The sequence below is a fragment of the Excalfactoria chinensis genome, chromosome 20 (genome assembly GCF_039878825.1).
Source record: "Excalfactoria chinensis isolate bCotChi1 chromosome 20, bCotChi1.hap2, whole genome shotgun sequence".
NCBI classification, from domain to species: Eukaryota; Metazoa; Chordata; class Aves; order Galliformes; family Phasianidae; genus Excalfactoria; species Excalfactoria chinensis.
In genome coordinates this window covers 4,274,163-4,301,928 of record NC_092844.1, presented here as the reverse complement: position 1 = coordinate 4,301,928, position 27,766 = coordinate 4,274,163, and the positions used below count along the sequence as shown (strand labels likewise).

Genomic DNA, 27,766 nt, shown 5'->3' with positions numbered 1-27,766 from the left:
TTGCTGTGAGCTGTGGGTTTCATTCAGGTGCTCGTTAAACAGAATGCAATTGGGTTGAACCTGGAGGTTTGAACTCAAGGCATTTCTCAGTCTTAATGGATGCAGCCTGTGGTGAGCGATGGGCGGAGGATCCAAAGGAAGCTTGCTGTAATTAGTCTCATTTATCCATGCCACATCACACTGCTGTGTCCGGCAGCAAATGTGATCTGTTCCCATGGACCCACAAGCCCAGATGTCCTTCCTTGAGCGATTACATTGGCTTCAGTGGAGTTATACTGCAGATTTACTGCATGGCTGATGGCAGCAGCAAATCCACTGTGTACGGAAAATTAAAAACTAGATTAAGCAGTAACAGGATTGATGGCAATCCTTTTGACACTGACGGCAGGGAATTGCTGCCTGCCTCCCCTACAGCTCCATTTCCCTCCACCCCTTCCCAACTGTGGCCACAACCCCGTGGCAACCCAAAGGATGGGGCTGAATTAATGCAGATATCCGAGGGGATGGTTAGGGTCTGAATCATAGGATCATAGGATGGCTGGGGTTGGAAGGGGTTGCACAGCCCCAACCCCTGCTGTGCTGCCTAGGTTCCCATGCAGCCTGGGCTTGGACATCACCAGGGATAAGGCAGCCATGCTGCTCTGGGCAGCAGTGCCTCACTGCACTCTCAATAAGCAATTTCTTCCTAACATCCAACCTAAATCTCTCCCCTGTCACTTTAAATCCATTCCCCCTTGTCCTATCGCTATCAGAGCGTGCACAACTGTGTTTAATCAGCTCCCGTCGACTCATTAGAAGGCTCACTGAGGTCTCAGATCTTACTCCAAACTGACCTTCTGCGGTAAAACCGGGGTCACTGTCATTGTAACGTAACTGGGGGCATCCGCAGCTGAGCTCCCCGCCCCGGTCCCTGCCCTGCCTGCCGGGCGGTGGTGGGGGCGGGCGCAGTGCCGTGCCGTGCCGCGCCTCGCTGCGCCGCCGCCGGGCGCTGCGCTTCCTCCGCTGAGCTCCGAACCGCGAGGATGACGGTGGAGTTTGAGGAGTGTATCAAGGACTCGCCCCGGTTCCGGTAAGCACCGAGACCCCCTTCTGATGGTGATTAATAATGATAAAGCGGAGGGGGCTGCGTGGAGAGGTGGGGAGCAACCCGCGGCCCCGTGCGATGGGGATGCGGTACCGGCAGCCCGCTCGGGACGCTCGGCTTGAGGCTTATCCCAACCCCGCTCTATAGCACGGGAGAACCGGCATCTCCCCCCCCGGAGCGGTTGGTCGTGCTGCCACCGCGCCCGGAGCCCGTGCTCAGTAACACGACGTTTAACACTCGCTCACATCGCCGTCTCTCGGAGGGTCGGTTCTTTTTTATTTAGTAGTCTTGAAGGAATCCGGGTTCTGACAACAAAGACTCCGTCGTGGTTGTGCTGCGTTGAAACCGGACGGTTTGAGCACCGCTCGGGGCTGGTGAGGAGACCCAGAGCCCGGTGTGGATGCTCCTTGTGCTCGCGGCACCGTGTCTGGGTGGGATGTCCTGGTGCTAGAATGGAAAGACAGGAGCTTCCACAGCTGGCGATCGTCTGCTGCATTCACACTGGGCTTGGATGGGGACAGAAGGAAGCAGACAATAGCCTGCAGGAGCAAGTTAGTTGAAAATACGTGCGGGGGACGGTTAGCAAAGGGCTCTCCATCCCAGCAGGCATTTCTCGTCGCTCCTCAAACGTTTTTGCTTATTAAATGGGACGTTTTGCATTTCCCTCCGCGTGCGTTTTGGAAGGATTTTCTCGGAGCAGCTTGGTACAAAAGGCTGCAGTGGTCTGCTGTTGTGGCTGCTCTGAACGGTTGTCATTCTGTGCATGCATTCATGTGGCTGCGTACAGCTGCAGGTAACACAAAACAACCCCGGGTGAGTGCACCCTGTGGGTGCTGCAGCCGAAGGTCTGGGGATCCCCAGGGCTGTGGGGGAAGGTCCTCCTCCAGCTGTAATTGCACGGTGAGATCCTGCTCTTACTTGTTTTGGGCTGTTTCTGGATTGACATGGGCAGCACCCTGTGAGACGTCGGGCTGCTCCTATTTGCGTGCCTGGAACGACGGGAGTTTTGTTTTAATCAGGAAAAAGTTAGATATGGAGGCAGGAGTACAGAAGGTACAAACCTCCATCCTTCAACCTCTGCACACTCAGCATCCCTTAGAAACTGATTATTATTATTATTGTCATTTTATCCTATGGTGCTGCCGTGCATGTGAACCGCTCAGTGGCATCCATCCAGAGCGGTGACCTCACTGTCCAGATGTCTCCTTCCACATGGCAGTGACCCTTCTCTCCCTTCCCCATCCCCCCTTTTTTGGTGACGTCAAGATTGATGGAGATGTTTATTTATTTATTTAGCCTTTGGTGTGTGTGTGTGTGTGTGGGATCCGGGCCAAGTTTCTTAGTATGCAGGCAGCATCATTCTGCTCTGTCTGCTCCATCTGTAAAAACAAAACAGCCCTCAGAGTGCTGTGCTGGACCTTTATCAAAAGCCAGTTATTTAAGCAGGGAATTATGAACTATTTCCCTGATGGCCAGATGCAGTCTAGAGTAAGAGATGGAGTGAGAGAAGGAAGCCTGGATGATTCAGGAAGGCCGATATGTGTTTGTAAGGGGGATTTGTGACACAGTACTGATGTGTGCAGGGGTGAAACCAAAACTGAGTGCTGTGTCATAAGTTCAATGGTGAGCCCTGCTGAGAATCACATCGTTTTCTGTCTGATACGCAGAGGGAGGAAAAAAGCAAAACAATGGCATAAAGGCACGCTGCATCGGGCATCCCATAATAAGGCAACCAAACGAGTCTACTTGAGCAATCAAATCCAATTACATTGCCAAAGCACTCCGAGTCAATACTCAATACGCAGTCATATCCATCATTGCTTCCTGCTTCATAGGGCCCAGTTGCTGACCCTTTTGGTTTTCATCACTTAAATGCATTCGCATCTCTAGGCTGGCAGATAAAGCTTATTTCTGTTGGGCATCTTGTAGAGACACGTATCTTCTGCTTCAGTAAACAAATGCTAATCACCTTGTAAGACCAGTTTTAGCACATTTGAATGCAACCCCAGTGGATGTTGTGGCTTTCATCTCCCTCCCTGCTATGGGAGCCTCCAGCAGCAGGCTGGGATATCTAGGAACACATTTGTGCTGGTCCTACTCAGTGCTCCAGGTGTGCTTGGCACTAAAGGGACAGATGGGGGCATGGTCACCTATGCTGGGTGTGAGAAGCAATGGGGAGGACAAGGGTAGAGGAGGAACAAATTGTAGGGGCTGGGTCTGGTTGCAGCACTTTGTGAGCAGTAGGAAACCCCAAATGCCTCTGTGGTAATTCCCACGAGGGAGGGAAATAAGCGGTTATTTCCTTAACTAGCAGAGTTGTTGCTCTTAACTAACCTCGTTAATCAGATCCGCTGTGAGCTCAGGGCTCCCAACAGGCTGAGCCACCCCTGGTGCTCGTAGCTCTCATGCCCAGGGAAACACAGGCATGGAACTGCAGCTCTGAGATGGGATAAAGCAGAGGAAAAGGAAGTGAAAAGACAAGGGCGTTTAGGAAGTATTTTCTCCCTCTCAGTGGAGAGTTTCAAACAGAACGGGAGGAAATAGAAACACTCAGCTCCAACTGATCTCGCTAAGTCTGGTAGCAGATTGAGTTAGACAAGTTTCAAGCGTGCGTAACCAGTTTAGCTGAGTCTGAGCTGCATGAGGATGTGTTAGAAAGGGCTCTGAAGGGAAACCTTCGGTGTCTTGTGTGACTTTTGGCTAATGTCAATGGCACTGCACGCCACTGACATGCAGTTTGATGTAAGCCAAACTTATTAGCTTACATTACTTGAAAGCAAATGTAAATGATACCCAGAATGGCATGAAGCAAAACTCTTCATCTGTTTAACTGAATGCATTTAACAAAAAGAGCACATGCATTGATTTGAAGTTGTTTTTTGTTACACAAGGCTTCTTATGTAAGCAAGATCCTTGCTACTGATGGTGGTTGCAGGAAGATAACACCCACACAGAGAGCTGCTCTTTGAATCAATGCCTAATGAGAACCATTACCATCACTTGCTGGTTTAGTTGCACGGGTGAGAAGATATTATCACAAAAGCAGCACCTTGCTATCTGTATCAATCATAATTCCTGCCTTTATATATTCTATTCCTCACTTCTTTATCACGGCACTTCTGAAGTCACAGGGGCTGAGGTATGTAAAGGAGGAGTCAAAGCAGAGATGTCACAGTGAGTTTCTTCCTCTCGCCCCAGCTGTGAGATGCTCTCCATGCTGCAGCAGTCCACCCTGTCCATCCAGCTCTAAGATACCTGTACCTTGCTCTGGTGCTTTACACATGCCCTTTCCACTCCTGGCTCATAGCCTTGTCTACTCAGCATCATTCTGGAGTGAGCCCAAGGCTAATGAAGAGCCACATCAGGCAGGTTGGACCTGGGCATGGTTTATGGTGGGGTCCATCCCCAAGCTGCAGTTCAGCTTGTGTTATCATGGGCACATGTGAAGGTATTTCTTCAATGGAAGTCAAGGAAAATCCCCTGGTATTAGAGTCTGCCTGGGTGAGAACTCAGCTGAGCTCTCTGGCTTGGCACTGATGGTGGTATTTGATGCCAATTTTTTTGGCAAGTGGTTTCCTGAGTAATTTTGAACTATGAATTGCACGAGCAGAGTCTCCCAAAGAGCCGGGGGATCTGAAGCTACAGCCCCACGAAGCCATCTCCAATGCACCAAGTCAGTGAGGGACTTTTTGTTGTGGTTGCCAAGACAAAAATGGCCAGATGTAGAAGCTGTGAGTTTGCAGTGGGTGGTATTAAGCTCAGATATGCAATCTCTCAGGCTGCTTGTGAGACAGAGAGCTCTTAAGTTCCATGCTGTAGCACACTGGCAGGGGTAATTTTGTTGTTTCGTAATTCAATCAATTGACTTTGTTACCATAACAATGCTCTTGTAGCATACTTTGTTGTGTAACTGCATGTACCTTGTAAGAAGGTTTGCAAACTGAAGTGTTTCTGACATATCAGTATGGGAGCTGGAGGTTGTTTTCCCATTCAGCAGCTGTTCTTCTCCATGTCCTTTGCTTGCTGGAATGTATGTGCCTCCATGGAGATAGAAGACAACTCTGCAGGCATCGATAGACTTTGGACACATCTCCCTCTCCCTCACAATCCTGGTTAACCTTAAGTGTAAGGAAAAAGCTCTTCAGTCCTAATGATTTTGCAGGGGATGAGCTTTGGATCTCACTGGGTGTGAGTCTGGATTGCGTTTCCTCAGTGCTTCCAAAGGACAACCACAATGAACCCTAGGCCTCGTTTCCTTTTGGGAAGGCCAAAAGCCACCGAGAAAGCCAAGATCAGGGTTTTGCAAGTCGTTCATTTTCTAGCTGCAACGAGGAATGTAAGAGGGTTGCAAGTTAGTTGACAAAGCTTGCTCAAATGAGAAAACACAAAAGAGCAACAAGCCTGTGGTAGAAGAGGATAATTAGACCCAGAGAGTTGCTGATGCTGGCTTTTCTGCGCTATTGAAATGCTCTTTGGAAGAGTCAGCCATTTTGCCTCGGGCTGTGCCACATGCCTTGGTAATGATGCCTTGTGTCCTGGTTCCATGTGGTTGGATCCCAGTCCTGGTCCTCGAAGGACTTGGCTGCTGGGCCAAGTGAGCACATTATCCATGTCACCAGGGTCACGGCCACCATCAGCACTGTGCTTTTGCACTGTCAGTAGGGCAGTGCAGCTTTGAGCTATAATCACTGGATAAGGAATAAAGCACTGTCTTATCTGTTAATGCACTGGTCAGGGCACTGTCAATTCTACTACAACTCTTCAGTTAGTTATATCCATGCTGGGGTATCTTGCAAGCCTGTTTCTTCACTTAACGAGCGTCTTCTTTGTGGGGTGCCTATTCTATTCAATATCTCTACTGTTTCCCATCTCTTAGCAGGACAAATTTGCTGAAATGGCCAGCCCCACAAAGCCTCAGCCCTGAGCCTCCAAACTGCCCTGTCTCTTTAAAACTTGGTTTCATAGCACTGAAATTTCAGCTCAAATATTAATATCTTTTTGCAGCAGGAAAGCCAGTGCAACCATGAGGTTTTCTGGCTTCCTAAGCACTGGCTTTGCTGCAAAAAGCAGGCAGCAGCTCGCTTTGTAGCTCTGGTTATCTGATATAAAGAAAAGAGCTCTGAAAACAGATCTCCAGTCCACGTTTGGCTGAATTTTGGGGACAGGTTGTCGTGTTTCCTTGGAGCCAGGAGTGCTTGCTGGCTTGCATTGGCAAGCACAGGTCTGTATTTTGATTTCAGACATTGACAGTGATTCCTGGCTGCTGTTTCGCAAGTGTTTGCTGTGCACACAGCTCCTCCCTTAACAAATGTCTTCTGTAAAGCTTGCTTTATAAATGGGGGTGGAGGGAAGGAAGGTAAAAGAGAAGGCAGATTCAGTTATGTGCTAACACAATGCAGTGCAGACTTTTCCTGTGTGGAAAGGAAGAGGAAACATGAGCAGAATTTGCTTCCTCTTTGAACAGCGATTGCAGACTTGGAGAGGGAGGAGCAAGCATCCTGGCCAGCACAGAAGGTTGGGGTTTGTGCCTGCCAGGAGCTTTCTGATTGCTTCTTCCCCTTCTCTGAGCCTGCCCTGTTAAGATCTTGGAAGGAAGGCAAGGAGCTGGAGCTACAGCACTGTGTGTTGGAGCTCTAGGGAGCTTGGTGTCTCAGTCCCAGGCCAAGGGGATGGAGGCCATGGCTGCACCCCCCCCCTTGATGCTATGTGTACCTGCTAGGCTGCATGGTGATGCATTGCATCCCTACCTCAGAGGACAGGGAGCAGAGCTGTGTTCCTGGATAGTTATTCCTGTGCAAAGAGTCTTCCTGTTTGTTTCTGAACCTGGAAGCTGGCTGGAACCGATAACCCCAAACCTATTTTGCAATGGCTGCAGGGAGGTGCTGGATGGTGGAGCAACTGGCTCTGCCACTCATCCTATGTGTATGCACAGAGCTTGGGCGTGCATGCATCTGCCCTGACAAACTGGGTGAGACAGCAGCAGCACAGGCCACAGAAGCAGTGAGTAAGTGACACGTGTTACTGCAGGAGCTCATTGCTGCTCAGAGGAGAAAATAAAGCCACAGGTAATGGCCCTGCTCAAGCCTGGTGGCAAAATGTTCCACTCTTTTTCACTCAGTGGGGTGTATGTTTGGGTTTAGTGGTGAAGGTTTGCTTTAAAACAAAACCTATCTATGGATTTTGCTGCTTTTTGTGTGTTGCTGTCTCCTTTTGCAAAGAAAGGAAGGGAGAAAGGACCAGGAAAGAAGCAATGGAAAGGTCTTATGTTATTCTCAACAGCTTATGTCAACCCACTGGACACAAGGCTAGCCAGCCCCATTAAGATCCATTTACAGCAGCGTGCCCACACGCATATTGCATTCTTGTTTTGCTTTTGTTATCTACAAAGCTGTTCGGCAGAGAACTTTGCTTATATGTGAGGTCTCTTTAGGGGGCGGAGAGCATTCTGTTGCTCTGATAAAATTAAGCATCGTTTATTTCTAGGGAATAACACACACAGACAGTCCCTGGGAGTAGAAATGTACTGGATATAGCACGGGCTGTGTGGTAGGGAATGGCTCAAAGGAGAAGCTGTATATTCATTAACAGTGGATTAAAGCAGTGATGTCAGAATTCATGGGTGGCACATCACAGAGCGAAGTGCTCATTCATTCCTTAAATAAGCAGAAAGTGGCACAGCCTAAACAGATTATATAATATCAGAGAGTGAGATAATCCCTCCCCTGCATACCCAGTCTGCTTCATCACACTGTAGTGAGGCTTAATGCTTTCCATACTGTTTATTAATAGAAACAGCATGCGTGAACACGTGTGTAAATGTATGTGTGCACATGCAGCTCTTCCAGGGGCTTATCTTATGGGAATGAAATGTATGACCTACACTCGCATGCATTCACATCCTCACAGATACATATTTTGTTGTCCTTTCTCAGCATCCGAGCAGCTGTGCCAGTCTTTATTTAACACAGCAGACTGACATGTGGCTCTGTCTGCTGAATCTCCCAGGCTCGAGCTGACAATGCACTATACTGCACGTGGACACATTACAGATATATATATATAGCTGCAGTAAAGCAGATCTCCATGGGCACTGGGAGCAGCTGAAGGTATATCAGTTGTCCCAAGACAAAGCAAGGTTAGGTTGTGCGAGTATATGGACTTGTGGCTTGATCTGAGGCTTACACATGGGAAGAATACCAGCTTAACATCACCACGATCCCATTGCATTCACAGTGCTGTGGTGATGCAGGAGTCTCGGTAACGACTTGGTGGTGATTTGAACCTGGCACTTGTTCCTGCTCCATTCCAACATCATTGAAACAATGCTGTTTCCCACAGCTTGCTTTCTGCCCCTTTGTCCTCACTGCTAAACCCAGTTTTTGGCAGGAAGGCTGAATTTGTCCCCACCCTGTAAACCTCAACCCAGGATGTAGGAAATGGCCACAAAGATAGCACTGACATAGCAGGAGGCCCCTTCCCCTTTCCTACCCCATTCCCTTTCCCCTTCCCACACCCTTCCCTGCTTGCAGGCTGGTCCTTCAGATGGGACACTTGCATTTGCAGGGAAGCAGCCACCTGAAGGCTGGAGGATTAGGAAGCAGCAAGCTGGCATTCAGGAAGACTGCTGAGCTCAATGCTCTATGAGCAAAATGAAACAGGTTCAGCTGGATGGAGTTAAGGAGTTTGGAGTCATAGAAGTCTCTGACTCACCTGAACTCAGAGATAATGCAGGAGACTATGGGCCAATGGCAGGCTGGTTGACAGGACCGCACAGCTCCAAGCTGATAGACCTTATATGTTGATGGATGGGTAGTGATTTCTCTCAGAACTCGAGCTGCTATTGCCTCTGGGCTCATCCTTAATCTTTACTTGTGTTTACTGCAATTATTCCTGGTTTAGTATTGCAGCCTGGGTTAGAGGCACCAGTGCAGTCAGGACATATGGGAGTGGAAGGAAAGGAAACCTTGCATTTGGCATGAGGAGGTTAATGGGGAGTGTTTTGCATTCCATAATGGCACTGGAGTTGTCTGCAGTAGAGTAAACTCTGGTGTTTTCCTGGTTGATAACATGGATGGTTTCATTTTTCCTCAAGACAGTGATACAGTGCATAGGTGCAGGCTGGCAGGTGAAAGGAAAAGATGGTTGTATGTCAGCGCAGAAAACAGAGCATCCCATGATAGAGATAAATGAAGATTTAAAACATAAGCTGCAAAAGTGACAGTGAAATAGCAGTTCCTGTTTGGTACAGTGGAGATGGGAGTCATCTGAAAGGGTGCCTGACCTCTCCCTTCACTTCTTGTACTCAGTGCTTCTCTTTTACTGCACTTAACTCTGTGGGATCAGGTGTGCAAGGTGCCAAGGAATCCAGAAGAGCTTCAGCTTTCCAGCTGGTTTAACCACAGCGGGAAAGGATGGAGGATGCACATGTGGGAGTCCCACGGGGTTGCACGCTGTTGTTCTGACCCTTGACTTAGTGCTTCAATTCTTTTTCTGCTGCTGAGGCTTGGGTACTACAATGCCAACTTTGTTCCCCCTTGCTTGGGATCACATCATCCAGCACAGAGAACCTATTAATTTTTGCCCTGAGCAGCACTGGATCCTATTTCCTGCCCAGTGATTCCCTCCACCCCCAGCATTAGGGCTTTTTGTGTGGGCTTGGGAATTTCCTCCTTGACCCAAGGCCAACCATCTCATCTCCAGAGCACGGCCCAGGACAATATTAGGGATGACCAGCACAGCAAGGTTCTTTCTATAAAGGATGATATATAGCTGAAGTGTGATGGATGTGTGATTGTCCATCATACGGGGCAATAGAGAGCAGATAAGTGATCCGTAGCTGCTAAAAGTCATGTTGTCAAGAGACATTTGGCAACTCTGGGACAGCAACAAGCAGCACCCAAATCTTTCAGGGTGCAGCGGTCAGCACTTCCAGCACTGATGCAGCCAGAGGGCAAGACCTCACTGCGTTTGGCAGGCAGCAGCACAGGAAAAGCCTTTCAGACAAGAGACAAAAGGAGCAGAGAGGTTGGGGAGCTCCATCCTGAGCCAAAGCCCAGGGAGGAGGAGGGAGGGGGGGGGTTAGAAACAAGGAGCGTTCAGTGCTGAAAGATGCCTGCTGGAGGAGGGTGGATTGAGCTAAACTGTGGACGAGGGGAAGTCTCAACAAAGCCTTCTGGATCTCCTCCAGCCCTGTTGGTAAACGGATGCTGCTGGGTTCACTTAGGGGGGAAGAAAGAGTTGTTTGATATCAGTTTCTTGATAAATCCATTTTGCTTTTAAAAGAAAGCTAACATGCTGTCTAAGGAGAGGCATGCCCACATAATGTTTCTTTTTTCAGCTGAGGAAAGAATATTCCTGTATGTGGCCATTGCTTTGCAGCTTCCATTTTGCTGCTGCAAAACCTTTATGCATTGAATTGAGTCTCGCAGCTGTGTCATCTTCTGCAAGACAAGTGTTCAGATCAGAGAGAAAGGCAAAGATCCATTCGGTGTGACAATACAAATTATTAGCTATCAGTAATAGTAGTGCTTGCTTTGAATAACAAAGCTTCAAAACAAAGCCCATCTGGTAGCAGCCACAGAGCAATTTCCATCTCCAGATTCTGCTGTAGCTGGGGTATTTCTCATTACATTCATGTACGTTGAGGACTCCTTAATGGCTGAGAATGAGAGAGGATGCTGCAGAGTGAGTTTGAAGTGGCCACTGAAAAAGCACCATTTCTCTACTTGGCCACCTCTGACACACAGCTTTGCAGTCCTAATGGTCCCTGGGGTTTGCACCTGTCATGCAGGGTGGAAACTGGCCAAGGAGCGCTCAGCTCCTTTGAAGATGAACAGAATGTTGTAGCGAGAGCTTAATGTAGTTTGGATTCCTTGCTTGGAAAAGAAAGTTGGCAAGTTGTGCATTTAGAGTTTGCTGGGTCTGAGCTGGGAGTCAGTTTTTGCTTTGTTATTATAAGAGAGCGAGAGGAACATGCTTACCTGCTTTGATGCATAGCCTCCTTTGTAACCTACACAGGATTGGGATGGAAATGTGCAGTAATTAAGTTATCGAGCTGTCGTGGCAGCCAGATGTTCTCTCCTACTGAATATGTCATCGTTAGTTGCTTTGCTAATTCATCAGCACCAGTGCACATGGCTGCTCTGTGGAACGTTCCACATGGAGAACCCATCACTGCAGGGCTCAGCTCAGAAATAACTTCAGATGATCTGAACCATGGGCAGCAATAGGAAAAGCTTTGCTGTGATGTCTGTCAGGGTTTTCTCCCCCCAGGCTGTAGTGGTGAGTGGTAGAAAGTAAGCTGCTGCCTGCATGGCATTTCCTCTGCCTTGCATATCTGTTCTCATCTGCAGGCCTGCCAGGGTTGGACAGTGAGCATCCAGATGCTCCAGGGAGAAGGTCCAGATGCTGAAGGTGCTGTTTTCCTTGCTGTGGGTTACAAAAGGGAAGCTGGGGGGGAAACATGTTATGAGATACATTACATAAGGAGTGCATTAAAGGAGCTAAGGGAAGATTTCATCTTTAAGCCATTAAATCCTAGAGTAATTTAGGTTGGAAGAGACCTCTGGAGGTCACCTAATCTAATGTCCTTCCCAGAGCAGGTCCAACCGGATCGTGTTGCTTAGTGCCTTGATTCTAGAGGAGCTCAGACTGTAGTTGCCAGAGAGCAGGGAGGGAGAATTTGCTGAATGGAAGACTATTAAATAAACTCAAATACCTCCCTGCATTTTCATAGGCCTTTATATCATTTGATGATAAATAAGAATACTGGAAGGAGCCTGTACTTGCGTATATATAGCACAGTGCATAGAAGCCATATCTGTCATTGCACGTCTCTTGAAGAGAGGTGTCAGTTTTTGCTAAACATTAATGCATTAATTTGGAGTCAGCAGAGCAGCACACAACCAAAGCATGAAGTTGTATTCATCTTGCTTCAAAACTGTCTAAACATACACCTCCATCTGAGGGAGAAGAGCCATAAACTGACACTTAGCATGTTTCAGGCAAAGAATGGCATATAGCTGTGCAGAGTATGTGCAAAACGTTATGAGCTCTATTACCTAAACTAGAGCTTGGCTATGCTCAGGCACTGAACCTCTTCACCCATGAGAAGACACACTGGAGGCTGTTCTAGGGTTTGTGTTTCCACATCTAGGCCAAATAGAGCACCAAATACCACAGAAACATCTCGCGTGGATGCAAATCCAAACGAGGGCTTCAGCAACAGAAGGTTGGCAACGGAGCTGCAGTCAAACAAGGCAGTCATCGTTTTGCTCGCATGTTAGCATGTCAGTGCTTGGATTCAGTGCTTTGTGTAGGGTAATGACACGCTGCCATTCTTTAATGTCCTGATTAAACAGATCCACACCGCTGAATAGCCGTACTGTGAAGTAATTAAGGTACAATTTCTCCCCCCCTTTTTTTTTAATAAATGAAGAGACAGATTGAAAGGCAGTTTACAATGCTTATTCAGCATGAGCAAATCACGTTACTGGGAACAACTGTTTATACTAGTGAGGCTAAATGTGTTATCCTCAGGTCCTTTGCAGAGAGAGAGCCACACTGCATCAAGTCATCCCATTTTCCACCCTAGAATGAAGCCATTCTCTGCTGTAGTTGCACTGTACATAGCAATGCATCAAGGGTCACAACTTAGTATTGTTTCAATGTGATGTTACCAGAAAACTACATAGAAGGTTGTACAAGTAAGTTTAGATTAATACCAAAAACGTTAAGTGAGGGCTCAAAAAAGGATATATTTTTTTAATGGAGCCTTAGGAGAGAAAAAAAAACAACAAAAACAAATGAGAATGAAGAAACAGGGACATGAGGACCCTGCATCTCACCATCAGTGGAGCTTCTACATCCTCACCTCTGGTTTTTACTGCACTAAACTCTCTCCTGCTTCCAGGAGCGAAAAGCATTGGCGTGACCTTTCACATCTGCATCGTGCTCATTGCCATCTGCAGAGAGATTTTAGTCAAGATTAGAAATACAGCTTATTCCATTAGCCTGGAACAAAAATAGGAGACTCGAGCCACTCGAAACAGCTCTTCTATTGCCATTTTCTCCATTAAGCAATTGGTGCTGTTTATCCCAAAGACACGAGCTTTAATGATGAGCAAAATCCCCTCTCAGCCTGAGACAGCAGTTTACCCAAGGAGGGGGTCTGCAGGGCTCATGTTGTGCATATAAGCTGCTCTGTGGTTCACCAAAAGGGAAGCATCTTTTGTATAGCAAGGGTTGGGGATCTGAGAGCACGATGGCTGCGAGGAAATAGTTAAAAAGAACAGGTAGCAGAAAGCACTGCTGCTCCAGCAAGCAGAAGTGGATCAGACTGGAGCACTGAATTAGCATCACACTTGCTATAAATAGATTTATCTGGGCCAGAGGAAATCTCGGCCATTTTGGCCAGAATCACCAGTTACCTTTAAATGATGCAGATCCTCCTGCTAAGAGATGCTTCAGCCTGAACCACAACCAAAGGCTGGTGTGTAGAGCTCCTATCACAAAGCCAGGGACACCTTCCATGCCATTCCCTTCCCATGACCTGGCTGCAGACTGGATGCCAGTGAGGATGCAGAGCTGCAGCAGTCTCTCAGCAAAGCTAAACTGAACCAACCACAGCTTCCTGTGTTGTCCAAACTAAAAGCCAGCTGAGAGCTGCCCGGGGTGACATTTGGTTTAACCCTCCCCTGCTAAATGATTGCTATTTAATTACAGAAGAGACAAAGGAGGGGTTGGAAAGAAATGAAGAATACAGATCTATGTGTATGTGTGTATTCTCTGAAAGAAGGGAAGAGCTTTAGGTACCACGACCCAAAATTTCCCCCCCAGTCTCATGCCTTGGAACAAGATCTATCCCAGCCAGGTGGAGCTGTGGGTTAGTGCTCACTTTGTGGCTGCTTTGACAGGTCCCCTTCTCCCTTTTCCCCAGCCCCTCAGCCTATGCTGGTGTTTGTCCTTTTGCAAGTTCTTTCTGGATGTTATGCTTTCCTTCTGATTTATGGTTTCCTGTGGGCTCGGAGGAATGCGAGGCAGAAGCAGCGTTCTGCTTTGTCACTTCTGAGCAGAAAGGGAAACAGAGATTAGCAGTAACAGCTCTCGGGTTCTGGGGAGGTTTGCAAACTGACAGCAAAGCTTTCAGAGGGAGCAGAGCTGCCCTGTGATGGGGTAAGGGCTGGCTGCCTTGCTTAGACACTGGGAGTGCACGGAGCTGGCTGGAATCATTGCAGCCACTGAGTCTGCAGTGAGCAAGAGTACAGACCCAGGTCTATGCTGTCAAACACAAAGAGCAGCCATCTATTTCTCACTCCAGATGATTTTTATTTTACACAGTCTGAATGTGCAGAAACCCTCCACAGAATAGAGCAAAGGCTTCAGTTAAGGCTTGGCAAGCAAGCAATGCGAACCTTCCCTCCTGCAGCAGAACTGAGAGAATAAACTGCTCGCTGCACAAAGGGAGCCTTAGAAATGGGAAGATAAAGAACACAGAAAGCAGGATGCTGAGCGTTATTACTGCATATCCTCTAGGAACATGTGGTGTTTTTGTAGTGCATTTGGATCATCCCAGTGTCTGGGGTGGAGACGAAGCCCTCTTAGGGCATGAGATGGGGTGAGTTGGGATGGGGTGGGCTGGGATACAAACTGCTTGGTTGGAGCCTGTAGTTTTGGGGCTGGAATAAAGGCTGAATGGAGTTGGTTGGTTGGTTGGTGTGTCACGGTCACCAGGTTTCAGGAGGTTTCTCTCTGTTGTTTTCCAAGTCAGGCTTATGTGATCTCAGTCATTGAGAATCCAGGGCTGTGGCTTGGCCTCGACTCAGCCTCAAATGAAAGCCAGGCACTCCTCCCCATGTGAACTCCATCTCCTTGGCCTGTTTCTGGCCATAGAACCCTACATTCCCCCCCATTGTGCCTCCTCACTTGTCAGACCTGTTGTGTTCTCCTTGCCTTCTGGGCTGGTGTGGGGGATGCTTCCAAATGGGGATCCTGTTGGACTCCTCAACAAGTTGTCCATGGGTCAGGGTCTTTGAATACAGCCTTCCTGCTGTCACAGCCCACAATCTCTTCCCTTGCTGCCACTCTCCATGTGAAGTACAGCCCTGAAGGGTGCCAAGTTACTGTGGCTGTTGGAACAGCATCCTTGACCTGGCAGATGGTTGGCTAACCATCACTGTTGGGTGCCTGTGATGGCTGGTTAGTGCTTATCTACTTAAAGTCATTGGAGGTGTGATGGTCTCCTGTATGTTTGTATAACAGTTTCAAGTTCATAGGGGTCTCAATATGCATAAGGAATGCAGTTGCTCCAGCAGTGCCAACATCAGTGTCCTTTTCTTGCCTCACTTTTCAATGGGTGTGTGTATTTTGTCAGCATTAACGAGTAGCCAAAACGGGCGCAGAAAAAACGTAGCCCTTGGCTTGACTAGTCATGTAAAGATATTAATAACCGCAAACACAAAGGAAATGATTAAGGAATAGGCAGTGCTCCTAATTGAATGCTTCTTTCCCATTCATGGGAGGAAGGGTGTGAAATCTTTCTTATGCTTGCCAGCTCTTATTACAGGAATCAGTCATTAGCCCCATTTGTGCGACAAGTCAGTCTGCAGCGCCCTGCCAACTCACAAGGGCAGAGCTGGGCTTACTTTGGGGCTGCAGGCAGAGCTAGGAGTGCAGGTTTGCAGGAGTTTCTGTCTTCGTTGTTGTTTATTTTTCCCCAGTTTTATTTAATTTCAGAAACAGAAAAGGCTGAAAAATTGATCAAAGGCTTTGCCATTGCAGCCTGCAGTGTGCTGTGTTAACTCTTGGCCCTACTGATGGCATAAAGCAATCTGGCTGTGCTGTCCTTCAATGTGTGATCTCTCCTAAGCAGAACCCCTTTCGCAGTGAAAGGAAGCAGCTGTTAGCACATCAGTGATGTCCAGTGCTTTTCTGAAGGTTCTGCAGCCTTTCCCGGCAGCTTAGAGCATCTCTGAATGATCCAGACCATACAAATAAGGGCTAACAGAGTTCTTCCTGCAGTCCTTTGCCAGATAGGGATGTCAAAGGTAGGTAGATCTGCTCTGAAGGGGAGTCAAACCTTGTGCCAGTGTGGTGCAGAGCATCGTATCTCACTGGTTGTCCTTTCAGACGTGTGTCTGTAGAGGTGGAAGGGATGCAACCGGATGCACCAAATGACTTTTGGTCACGTCAGTCTGTCTGACACAAAGCTCAGTGTGTTTGAAGAGCGTGAGAAGTTAAATCACATTAAAAACAGCCTCGGACCAAAGGAGACCACGTTAAAATGTGCACTGTTGTATGGGTGTAACTCCCAGGGGTTTCTGCAGTGGTAATTAAACACCAGGGCAGATGTTGGTTGTGGAAATGTGCTGAATGTATGTATTTGGCTGGTACAAAGGAGAGCATTTAAGCTGGTGGGGGGTGGAAGTGAATGTCCGAAAAGAAAGGCAGAACATTCACACAAAAAAACCCAACAAACCCCAAGTCTCATTCAGTCCTGAGTTTGCTTTGTGATTTCCTTGTGAATCGGGGAAGAAAAAGAGAGTGGGAGGAGTGGAGAAGAAAAGATATTCAGAATCCAGTCCAAAAGCAACCCCACACCCCCAGGCAATATCTCTTATTTAAGACATTTGTTTCTTCTGGCATTGGGAGGAAACCTTTCCAGACGTTGTCCTCTGAGAACGGTTCAGTATTTGCAGTTAAAAGGGCAGCGCGTGTGTAAATATGTATGTGCTGAGAAGGGGAAGGAGGAAGAAAAAATAACTGTTATTGTAACACAAAGGACAGATATTTTTTTTTACTTTTTGGGACCTAAGAGTTCACGCTGAGCAACGTAATAAGATTTCATTTCATGGAAGCCTTTGTGATCTGCAGGGCTTTAACTGCATGGAGCACCTTTGGAGATGGTGAGGGTTCAGTTATTATTGCCTTGGGACTGTGTATGTATTCCCAGAACACTGGATAAGAAGAGCAGTTGTTTTCTTATCTGTCTTCATACATCAGTAACAACGTCTCTTCCTGTTCTACCAGGAGAGGCCAAGCAAGTTTCTTCATCTCTGCTGCACTTTGACCAGGAGAAGGAGGTTTGAGCTGCTAGTGTGGGAATGATTTGCCTTGCAAAGTGTGATGGCTGCAAGCTGCTCTTAGGTGCCCAGCAAGCAACTCTGTTTGCATTATGTTCGTGCAGTGATCATTGAAGTTATGGGGAGACTGAGCTGATCTAATTGTTCTGAGCACCAGGCTGGGGGATGCTGGGGGTTGAGATGATGCTTTCATTCAGCATATTACTTTAATAGCATGCCTGCTCTTACAATTTAGTCAAAAGGCCTTATTGGCCTTTAAATCCAGCGTGCTATAGTGTATTGAGCAAAGGCCCATTAGTGCTGTGTAAAGATTGGGGAGCTGGGGCACAACCTGCTTTAGCAGATGTAAAAGGAAGCTCATCAACTAATACAAAGGCACCTAAGAATGACATGCTGGCCATTGCCCTGGGATCTGTGGCACAGCTTGTTTTAACCTGCAGTGTGTGTGCAAACAGCTCAGCAGGATTGTTTTGGAGGCTGCACTAATTAAGGGATTATCCATTGAAAGTGGGAGATGCTCTCTCTGCCTTAGATAAGGGGATGCTGCTCCTTCTGGAGCCAAGATGGGTGTTTGTTCCTGGATTGGTGGTGTTGTTTGCTGTCCTCAGGGTCAGAGCAGCTCCTTCCCTCTGGATTTACACTGGGCAGCAGCAGGTGGAATCCATGGACAGGATCAGCACTGCGTGCTTTGAGGCTGAGGAGGATGCTCAGCTCTGCCCCACTCCCACCCCACATGGCGGCCGTTTATGTGAGATGTCAGTGAGCTCGAGCTGCTCTTGGCGTGACTGCCTGAGAGCTACTGGCTGGGTGATGCAAGTCAGGCCAGATGGTCCCAACCAGCCCTGCTGCTGGCAGGCTGCGAATCTGTGAATTCCCACTTTATTTTGCCATCAGTTTTGTTGGTAATGTTTCTGCTAGCAGCTTTCATCAGTCCTCCAGCAGCACAGCACTGCTTCACTCGTGGGAAGGTCAGGGCAGCGGGTCCACGGGTGGTTCAGCCCTTCTGAAGCACCACCAAAATGCACCTTGAGTGCTCCTAAAAAGGTGGTCATGACTGGATATGGGATGGGGACAGCCAGCCCTGGGGAGCAGCTCCGGTGCAGGGCACACAGCAGGGCTGCTGTGGCAGAGGCCACAAGAGAAAGCCTTGTCTGCAGCCCCGGGTGGGTTGGGGGTGCACTGTCAGGCAGTGGAGGATGGTGCCGTGCCCACAGAATGGTCCCTGTGTGCTCCTCTGCTCTGTGCTGTGGGAACAAGGGCTGGAGTGTGTGTGGGCATTCGGGGGGATGTTTGTCACTGCCATTGCACTGAAGGGACACCTGCCCTTGGCACTTTCCAAAGCTGGCATTTATCTGAGCAGCTTTCTTGCCACAGTCCCCCTTTCTCTCTCGGTTGGCACTTCAGAGGCTGATGAGGGACAAGGAGGCTTCAGAGCAAGGCCAGGTGCACATTCAGCTTGTGGTGTGAAGCAGGAGAGGCCCTAAGCCCTTCTCTCCTCCTCTCTTGCTATGCATGTGTGGGGGAGAGTGGTTATTTTGGGGGTGAAAGATTGCTCCGCAGCAATAACTATGATAGACTAAACAAAAATCTTGCACACATCTGCAGTCCAGCCACTTCTGGTTCCAGGCAGGAGCTCATGCAGCATAGCAGCATCCACCTCACATCTGCCAGTAATGCTTTTTTTTCCCCTCCCAAACAGTTTTCCTATGGGATTCCAGTGACTTGTAGGCCCCGAGTTTACCAGACGTTGTTTGAGTGTAAGGCTGTATTACTATGAGTAGTACAAATTGATTTGCTAACCAGAGACGTCCTGAAGCCCTATAGATGTTGGAAGTTTGTTTGCTCTGTGGTGATTGCATGGGATTCAAAGAGATGGGACTGTCACAGAGCAATGTGTTTCCACAGACAAACACATCTATGGTGTCCTTGCATTAGGCAATACCTGGACTGAAAGAGATGCAGTGGTGATGCAGTCCTCCGAAATACTTTGCTTTTAGTTTCCTGCCTGGCTTTCCTCTCTTTTCATTTGTATAAAAGCAAAGTAAACATATTTCTATTTAGAGGAGTTTGGCAACCTGCAGCCTGACCTACTGTGACCTGGGAAACAACCCTTTTCCTCACTTTGTCCAGGCTAGACTGGGATGCTCAGCTATGATGGAGGCACTTGCTTAGTGCCTGGCATTTCTGTTGGGCTTTGGTTTGTTGATGTGCACACCTCCAAGTGTGTGCTATGCAATGCGGATGGAGCCAGCCTAGAAAAACTGTGCATACTGTACATACCTGACTTAGAAAGAGGCACTCCAGGTCTTTCATCACACGTGTTTGGGATGGCAAGGCATCCAGGGGTTCAAGCATAGTTGCTTGTAACATTAACTCCCTAGTTTACCCCTTGCTGGTGTATCTCTGAATCTCGTTCATCTTACTGGCCATACCAGTACAACTGGTTTAACCAAGATATTTCTTCATTCTGATTCCTGTTCAGCAAACTGTTCCTCCTTAGCAAGTTAGGTAAAGCATATTCTTAGCACTAGGCATATTCATGAATATCCTATTGAATTTAGTGGGAGTGAGTTTTAAAAATCACATGTCTGCTTGAGGTCCTTGCATTTGCATGGCCTTTAAATCTTAGCTGGCTCAGGGCTGTTTCCCCTGAGCCTTTGTTAGGTCTTGATGCTAATGCAGCTTGGTAGCTTTCTTGGTGGATGGCCATTGCCACCAGGGCTCAGAGCAGTAGGGCTCCTGAGCTCCTGCCTGCTGCTGTTTACTGACTTGCTTTCTAAGCAGGTGTGATAGTTCATTCTCCCTACTTTCCTCTCCACGTGGGCGAGTAGAGGCTGTTCAGCCTTTGCTGCCCTGCTGTGGAGCAGTGTGTGGTGGGAGCTGAAGCATCAGATGCCAGCTATCTCTGCAGTGAGATGTACCGTGATGCTCTGCCAAGGATCCTGGCCAGGTGGTGCTTTTGGTAAATAGCATTGCTTCTGTTGGTTTATGTTGCAGCATTGAGCCAAGGCAAAGCAGGCTGCAGGTCGGTGGGCGGCTCATGCACACATACATACTTTGGTAGGTCCTAGCACCATGTGGCTGGGCTGAGGACGCCTGCTATGCAGCAAACCAGGACTGCAGAAGTGAGTCATTAGAGACACCCCCATCTAATGGCAGCTTTCTCTGCCTCCATCCATCTCTGTTCAGTGTTGTTCTTCCAGTTGCCATACTCCCAGCTTGCAGTGATGAACATAGACAAGACCCTTTAAGTTTTACTGTTTCTTGTTTGCTCTGGACTGAGGGAATCCCATCAGAGCATAGGAATAAAGGAAAACTAAGGAAACTGAAGGTAGCCGTATGTTGTCTACTTATCTGAATGCTGCTGACTTGAAAGCCAGAGAGCGAAAGCATCACATGTGCCTGTTTCCAGCATAATTACTCCAAATCTAGGTCAGTGTTTGCACTGTGTCGAGCGTTTATGCTTGGGAAGGCTATTGACTTGTCATCACTGGGGGTGTGCTAATAAATCTCTGGCAAGTATTACCAGTAATCTGTTCGCAGTATCTTTGATCTGAAGATATTTGTGTTGCAGTTGTCATTAACTCGAGTTCGCCGTGCAGCTTTATGAAAGCAGCTCCCTTTTGCAGATGGGGAAGCCAAGGCAGGGAGTGAGCATGAACAGATTCTGATGGGAGGGCTGAGTCATTGCCAGAGGTAAGGATACGACCCAGTGTCAGCTGAGTTGGTTCTGATTTGGCTCATCTCTTGGAGGAAAAAGGGAGCAGTGAGGGAAATGATGCTGTAGCCGTGTGGAGAACCAGGTGTTTTGAAGAGGATGAATGGAGGTAGAGAGGAGCAAAGGCCGAGTACTGGCATGCACTAGATTGATGGGAATGCAATGAGGAAGGCTGGTTTGATTAGAAATTGTTATGCAACAGAGCTTGAAAGCTGCTGTGGCTGCTAATTTTTCAATCAACAGCAGAGTGGGGCTGTGCCTGGCCAGCATGTGGTACTTGGGGTAGAGGGTTTGTTTGGAGAGCTAATAGAGAAGAAGCAAAGGAGAAGCAGATGGTAACAGCGCTCTCTAGCCAGGCCATCAACCACCGAGCCACTACAGCCTCAGGTGCAACTTAATCCCAAATTAGTGCTGTATGGCTCCAGGCATCCCCCTGCTGTGTGTGTAATTGAGGGAGGGCAGAGTCCTTTGTCTGGTCGTGCTCATGTAATAGTGACCACACTTGGTTGACAGTAACAGCACTTAGGGGGATGGGAAGATTTCCTGAGCGTTCCTGTTGGGCTTCGCTTCCCTCTACTTCTCTCCACCATTGCTCTCCCCAGTTCTAGGTTGAGTGTTCTAGCAGGAGTCCACACTGAGACTCACCCAGACTCACCCCTTTCCAGCCCATGGGATGCTGAGATGATATGCAATGACACTGCCCAGTTTCAGTGCTCCGCAGTCCTCACATCTCCCACATATCCTCACATCTCCCACATATCCTCACATCTCCCACATATCCTTTATGCCCTGCTCATTATCCTCAGGAACCATTGGCTCGGAACCATCTCACAACTGGTTCCAGGCTGTTTCCACAAAGCCAGGCGAATCGTGGCATTCAGAACTGGAAGCAGTGGCAGTTGCAGGACCTGGTTGTCAGGGATATTGTCACCATGGAGCTGTTGCCATGGTGCTGCTCGCTCACACTGACGGAGAGATGCAAAGTATGCTTAATTTTTTTGAAGAAAGGCAGAAGAACAGTAAAGACCAGAGGGCACAGAAGGTTTTGGATGGGTATTCAAAGAGGCTAATAATAGCTTTAGAGCTTGGTTAACTCTGCTGCCTGTCTGTATCAGGTTCCTTCTTTTTCTGTGTTTTCTTTTTGGCATCTCACAGCCAACAAAAGGAGGTGAGAGTGACATAGGTGCTGTAGGGTTACCCAGAATGGATGCAACACTTTTTCCTCTTGCAAAATATACATATATATATATATATATATACATATACATATACATACATATATATATCAGTCCAAAGAGTGCCACTAGTAATAAGTGCTTGTCTTTTACCTCATCTCAGTTTAAACCCCTGAAAATAAAGCATCTTGCAGAAGACAAAGACGTGGAGGGGGGATGTGAAATCCCAGCTCCCCCTGCAGGCCCCTTTCCTTGGAGGCACACCCACTGCTTGTTTGAAATTCTAGAGAACTCTGTGCTCCTCTGGAAGGAGGTTTGGCAGCTGCTGCTGACCTTGTCAGGCTGCTGATGGTTGTGGAAGGAGTCGAATGAGAAGCAGTTTGTGTCTGTGCCAGCCTGTGTTTGTGCAGGTCTCATCGAGGCAAGGACCAATTTCACTCCATCTCAAACAGAGCCCGGTCAGATGTAATAAATAATAACAACTCTGCTTTGCACACCTCCAGCTCCTGGCTCTGAACGTTTTGGCACTGCTATGTAATGAATCCTCCAAACACTGCTGCAAAGGAGGGAGAGATTCATTTATCCTGTGATGGTTGGAATCAGAGTCACAGTAGCATCCTCCCGTCGATGCTGTGGCCATCAGGAATAGCACTGGGAAATCCCATTTCCAGTCTTGACCCCTGGAAATGCTCGTGTTGAACATCACTGCAGTGGCACATAATGTAGGGCACACAGCAGCCTAATTTGGAGCCAGAGGTAACCAAGGATGTTTAAGTCATTTTATTACTTTCTAATGCTCTGTTTGGTATCGGATACCTGCTGCACTTGTCTCCCTTAAAGCACACGTGTGTGTTTGTGTCAAAGGTAGCAAAGAACGCTGAGAAAACCAGACCCATCAGAGAAAAGCAATGTGGAAAATGCAGCCAGGCTGCTTTGAGAAGCGTATTGTTGATCACTTCGTGCCTAAGCTCGTTATTAACGTGATATTATTTCATCATGGTGTTTATTCGTCTGATTCACCGCTGTTCGTTGCTGTAGTCAGCTTATCACCTGGGGATCCCCCCGAGGTTTCTAAACATGGATTAATCACGGGCTGCTCACAGTATCACTGTGAGCCAAACGTTGATCAGTTTAGCAATGGGGAAGTCGAGAGATGCCTTTCATGGCAGCTGATAATCACGGATGCTCCAGTCCCTGTTTGTCCCCTTTGTAAGCCTATTGCTCAGCAGTCAGGAGCCAAATGGTGACTCGTGGTGATCTGTCTCCAAAGGTGGTTTGCTTATGGCAGCTCTGCTCAGGTTGTCATTTCCCCTCCATCTTTGTCCCTGACTCTGCTCTAATTACATCTTAGCACAGCATTTGGATGCTGGCTTGGGCTGTCAGCTGAGCAAGGGCAGAACCAAGCTGCTGCAGGGCATGGGCAGATGTGTTCTTGCTGCTGTTATCTGCTAGCAGTATGGGTTTATTACTCCTTTCCACATGGGATATAAAAATGCTTCTGGAAAGATTTTTGTCCCACACAAATCGTGCTTCTGAATGGCTTCTTTAAAGCACAGATTAAAATTCCCACTGCAGACCCTTCAGGACTGTGGGGAATTTCTTCTGATGAAGGAAACCTGAGCCTCGTCACTCCGGTTGGAAGGGCTCCGCTTTGTGCAGAACAGCTCGCAGATGAGGCTGTGGATTGCTTTCTCTTCCCTCATGATGGAAATAGCCCAAGGCCTGGAAAAGCATTAGCAGGAAGAACACAACATCAGGAAGGGCACCCAGCCAGGAGATGACAGCACGGCTTTTTAGCTGCTTAGAAATGGGGACTTTGCTTTTTTGGGGTATGGGTGAAGGGATTCAGTTCCCTCTGTTAGAGTCCCCTGGTTTTCTAACCAGATGCCTCCAGCTTGTGAGCATTTAGGATGTGAGCCCTAAGTGCTGAGCATCCCTGTGTGCACACTGCAGCTGCAGTGCCTCTCGCTGTGCTGCTTTCTCTTGCTCCTGTGGTCCTTTGGGATGGAGCAGTGAAGGAGGATGCTGAGGAGCATCCAAGGAGCAAAGGGCAGAGCTGCAACAGAAAAGGGTCCCTTGCCAAGGAGACCTGGCATAAAGGAAAAGACACTGTGGGGTAGGAATTGGGCACTTGGCTGAGGACTGAAGTCCTTTTGTCCTGCACTTAGGGTGTATCAGTGTTGATTGTGTGGCTGCATTGCACCTGACCACATTTCTGCCTTGTGGCACATCTCTCCAAGGTCTTCATTTGCTGGAAGGGGTGGCTGAATGCTCACCCTGGCTTCCTGTGATGTATCTGAGTTCTTCCAGGGCTCCGAAACTGAAAAGGTCCCTGAGACGACATCCTTGAAATCAAATGTTTGAGACCCTTGATATCAAATCTGTGCAGCAAATGTAAAGCTCAGGTTTCACACTGCCCCAGCTACAGCCAATTGTATTCATACCTCAGTGGATTCCAGACCCAAAATGTCTTCCTCCTCCACAGAGAGTCCAAATATATCAACTCCTTTTCTTAGGGCATGATAAAAACAGGGAGTAAATTATAGATGCTCTCTCCACCTTCTGGCAGGAAACACACTGCTAGACTGCCTTGCTATATTAGCTTCTAGCTGATGTCGGCAGATTAAGCAACGGCTGCTGTTGCTTTCCTGGAAAGAAAAGCAGCCCCAGAAATACTGTCTCTCTCTTTTTTAGCTGGTTATTATGTCCTGCTATAAGAAGCAAGAAGAAACCAAGTGGAAAAATTGAATCTGGCAGTAAGAGGGCGATGCATGAAGGCACACGACTTTCAAACCCAGGGAACAAAAATAGCTGAAAGAGGGGGAGAAATAAAACGGCCTGAAAGCAAGCTCTTTAATTATTCCATTTCTTTCAAAAGCTTTGCCCCTGGCAAAGCCAGGCTGCCATTCCTATAGGGCAACCATATGTGCTGCAATAAAGCCTGAGCGCTGCTGCATTATCAGAGGGGAAGAAGCTTCTTTTTTGGCTGTGTTTTCAAAGAGCTGGTAGCAGATTGATTGTGGCCAGAGCCCTGGGCACAGTGAGGGCACAAGGGAGGCTGCACTTGCATAATGAATTACCAGGGCTTGGTCTGCAGTCCTACTGATGGAGGGTGGTGAGCTCATGTTGTGTTGTCTCACTTTGCTGTCTCACCTGCTCTGTCCTGGTTCTCAGTCCAGATGAAGGTTGGGGGTCAGGTCCGCTCCTTTGGTTTGTGAGCATCCTTCCCTTTTGCTGTGATAGGAATATTGATTCCTGTGGCTCTAAATCACGTCTCTCCCCTACCGTTCTTTCACCTGGCAACTGTTCAGTGCTGGATTATTTTTAAAGCCCGAGTGTGATATTTCAGGAACCAACATTTTCAATTACGAGCCCGCAGACACAAGAAGCTGTTTGCAGTGGAATTTAGCTTGTATATCCTCGGTGCATAGGGATGGTGTGAGGCTTACCACATTGCCAGGTGTGTGGTTCAAGGATGAGCTGTGCATGCAGAGGATAGGAGGCTCTCAAGTTTGCAACGTGCTCTGCTGGATGCTGGCCTTGAAGTAAGTCATTCCACTCCGCATGGCTCAAGCCTGGGAATGCCTCTTGCAAATGGCTGATGTCATGTTGCTATTTCGTTTTGTGAGGGAGGCCTGGTGACCTTTGCAGCTGGATCCCACTGGCCTCTTACTGTCACATCTGTCTGCTGACATGGAGAGAAAACAGATCCAATAATTGCGGAGCAGATTTGTCTGTATGCAACCAAAGGGCCACGTGCGTGAGGGAGAATTAAGGACTGAGATGTGTTTCTGCTTGACTGGTGGCTCCTGAGGCTCAGAGGACATCACTCACTGTGTGGCTGCACTTCAGGCACGATTACAGCTTAGGAAATCAGTTTTGGTGGTGGGGAAGCACTCAGTTTGTGACCGGATGGCTGAGGTGTGTGCAGCACTCAGTATGTGCCACCCATTAGCAGAGCCTGCAGGGTCAGAACAAGCCCACTGCCTGAGTTTGCTCTGTGTGACTGTCACAGTACAGCTGGATACCTCCATGACACTGATAGCTTCATTTCCATCCCTTTAGTCAGCCCTATGAAATTCATTCCTGATCAGGTGGGATTCCTCCTCTTAAAGGTAAGACCTGAGCTTACATAGGGAGCAGAATGAAGCCTTCTTTCCTGTCCCCCAAGAGCACACATGCTGTAATCTCTCTGATCTTTGCTTTTCTGGGACTTCTCACTCATCATAATCAGCCAATTAATTATGACTTTGCTGTTCTCATTTCAGGGCAACCATCGATGAAGTGGAAACAGATGTGGTGGAGATAGAGGCAAAGCTTGACAAGGTAAGATGGAGCAGCTTAGCGTGTTGGTTGGAAGAGGGACTGATGGCTTCTTGCTGACGAATATGGCCTGCCAGCCTCCTCTAACAGGAGGGCCCATCGCAGGCTGTCACTCAACTGATGTATAATGCACTGGGCTTGTCTATAGGACCATGTCTCCCTCTACTGACAGGCACCTGTCAGGGCTCCTTTGCAATACCCAAAATTGTTGGGTCAAGGGGACTTGGGCTCATCACGCTGCACAGCGGTCTTCTTGTCTGCTCCTGGATCTCAGGGGGCTGCCTTCCTGCTGTGGTGAGGTATTGCAGTGCTGTCCTTTTCCCCTCTCTACCATCTCAACTGTGACATGAGGAGCTCTCGCACAGCCCTGCTGGAGGCTGCAGGGAGGTGGGCAAGGGGTGTCCATTGCCTCTGAGGCTTTGTGAAGGATGGAGGTATGGCGGTGTGGGAGTGCTGAGGTGGCTTGGGTCTGAGTCAGAAGCTTTATGCTCGAAGGCGCCTCCTCCACCCGCACTCCTCCTGAAGTCTGAGACATCAGCCAAGTTGTTTCTCAATGAGAACAGAGAAGTGAAGAGGAGGAGCCAGAAGAGCTGCTGGCAAAGCAAGCAAGGAAGAAAAGCCCTATGTCTGATGGAAAAATGGCTTTGCTGAAGTCAGCTCTAGGCAAACCTGTGCCCTGCGAAACCTGTTCGGTGTTCAAGCTGCTAGAAACAAACACCTTCACAAGCTAACTAGTCTCACTGGTGAAAGCTGCAGAGGGATTAAGGTTGTCTGTCTTTCTCTATGGACAAGCCTGCGATGCTGAAGATGAAGCATGGGGCACAGCTTGCTCTGATTGAAGCACTGCTGCTGTCAGTGCTCCTAAAGTCAGACAGCTTGGTGTACCAAGGGACAAGCCTGGGGGAAGCAGGGGAGGCTGCAAGTACAGGAACTGCACAGGGCTTTCAGCTTTGGGTTGTTCGGTGCTTTGTTGCAAAGTGATTTGAGCTCCTTTGGGTGAGGACTGCAGTAAAGCAACAGATGTATGCAATCTTGTTCTTCTACTGGCAGCAGTTATGGTGATATCCTGGTTAGTGCAGAATGACCTCAGGTTTTCCTCCAGCTGTCACAGCTTCCTACCAATGGTGTAGAAGTAGAAAATGTGATTTCAAAGTGTGCTTGTGCTGAGTGGCCTTCAGCTACTTGTGAGACAGCCTTGGCCACAAATGTTTGCAGGGAGGAATGTTTGTTAGAAACCGCCACGTTGCAGAATAGGCTGTTTCCTTTCCAGAGGATCTGTCCAAACCCTTGTTGTCCATCTGGGCTCCAGATGTGACAGGAGCTGCATCTATTTGCTCTCCTTCTCTGCTGGCTCCCAGTGCTGCCGATTGTGTGGACAGGGGAGGAG

General features: G+C 48.2%; 1 protein-coding gene across 8 annotated transcripts in view; it reads left to right on the top strand.

Moving 5' to 3' along the window:
* The first annotated feature begins 897 nt into the window (after positions 1-897).
* The window catches only part of ACAP3 (ArfGAP with coiled-coil, ankyrin repeat and PH domains 3), a 65,868-nt gene continuing 38,999 nt past the window's right edge, over positions 898-27,766 (top strand). For 3 of the 8 annotated variants that reach the window (XM_072354582.1, XM_072354578.1, XM_072354580.1), the window contains exons 1-2: positions 899-1,069; positions 26,325-26,382. In XM_072354582.1, the coding sequence (XP_072210683.1) occupies positions 1,023-1,069; positions 26,325-26,382 (105 nt within the window). In that variant the 5' untranslated portion in view covers positions 899-1,022. Of the gene's footprint in view, positions 1,070-26,324; positions 26,383-27,766 lie in introns of all 8 variants that reach the window. The other 5 variants (XM_072354575.1, XM_072354574.1, XM_072354576.1 and 2 more) reach the window with 5 other exon arrangements.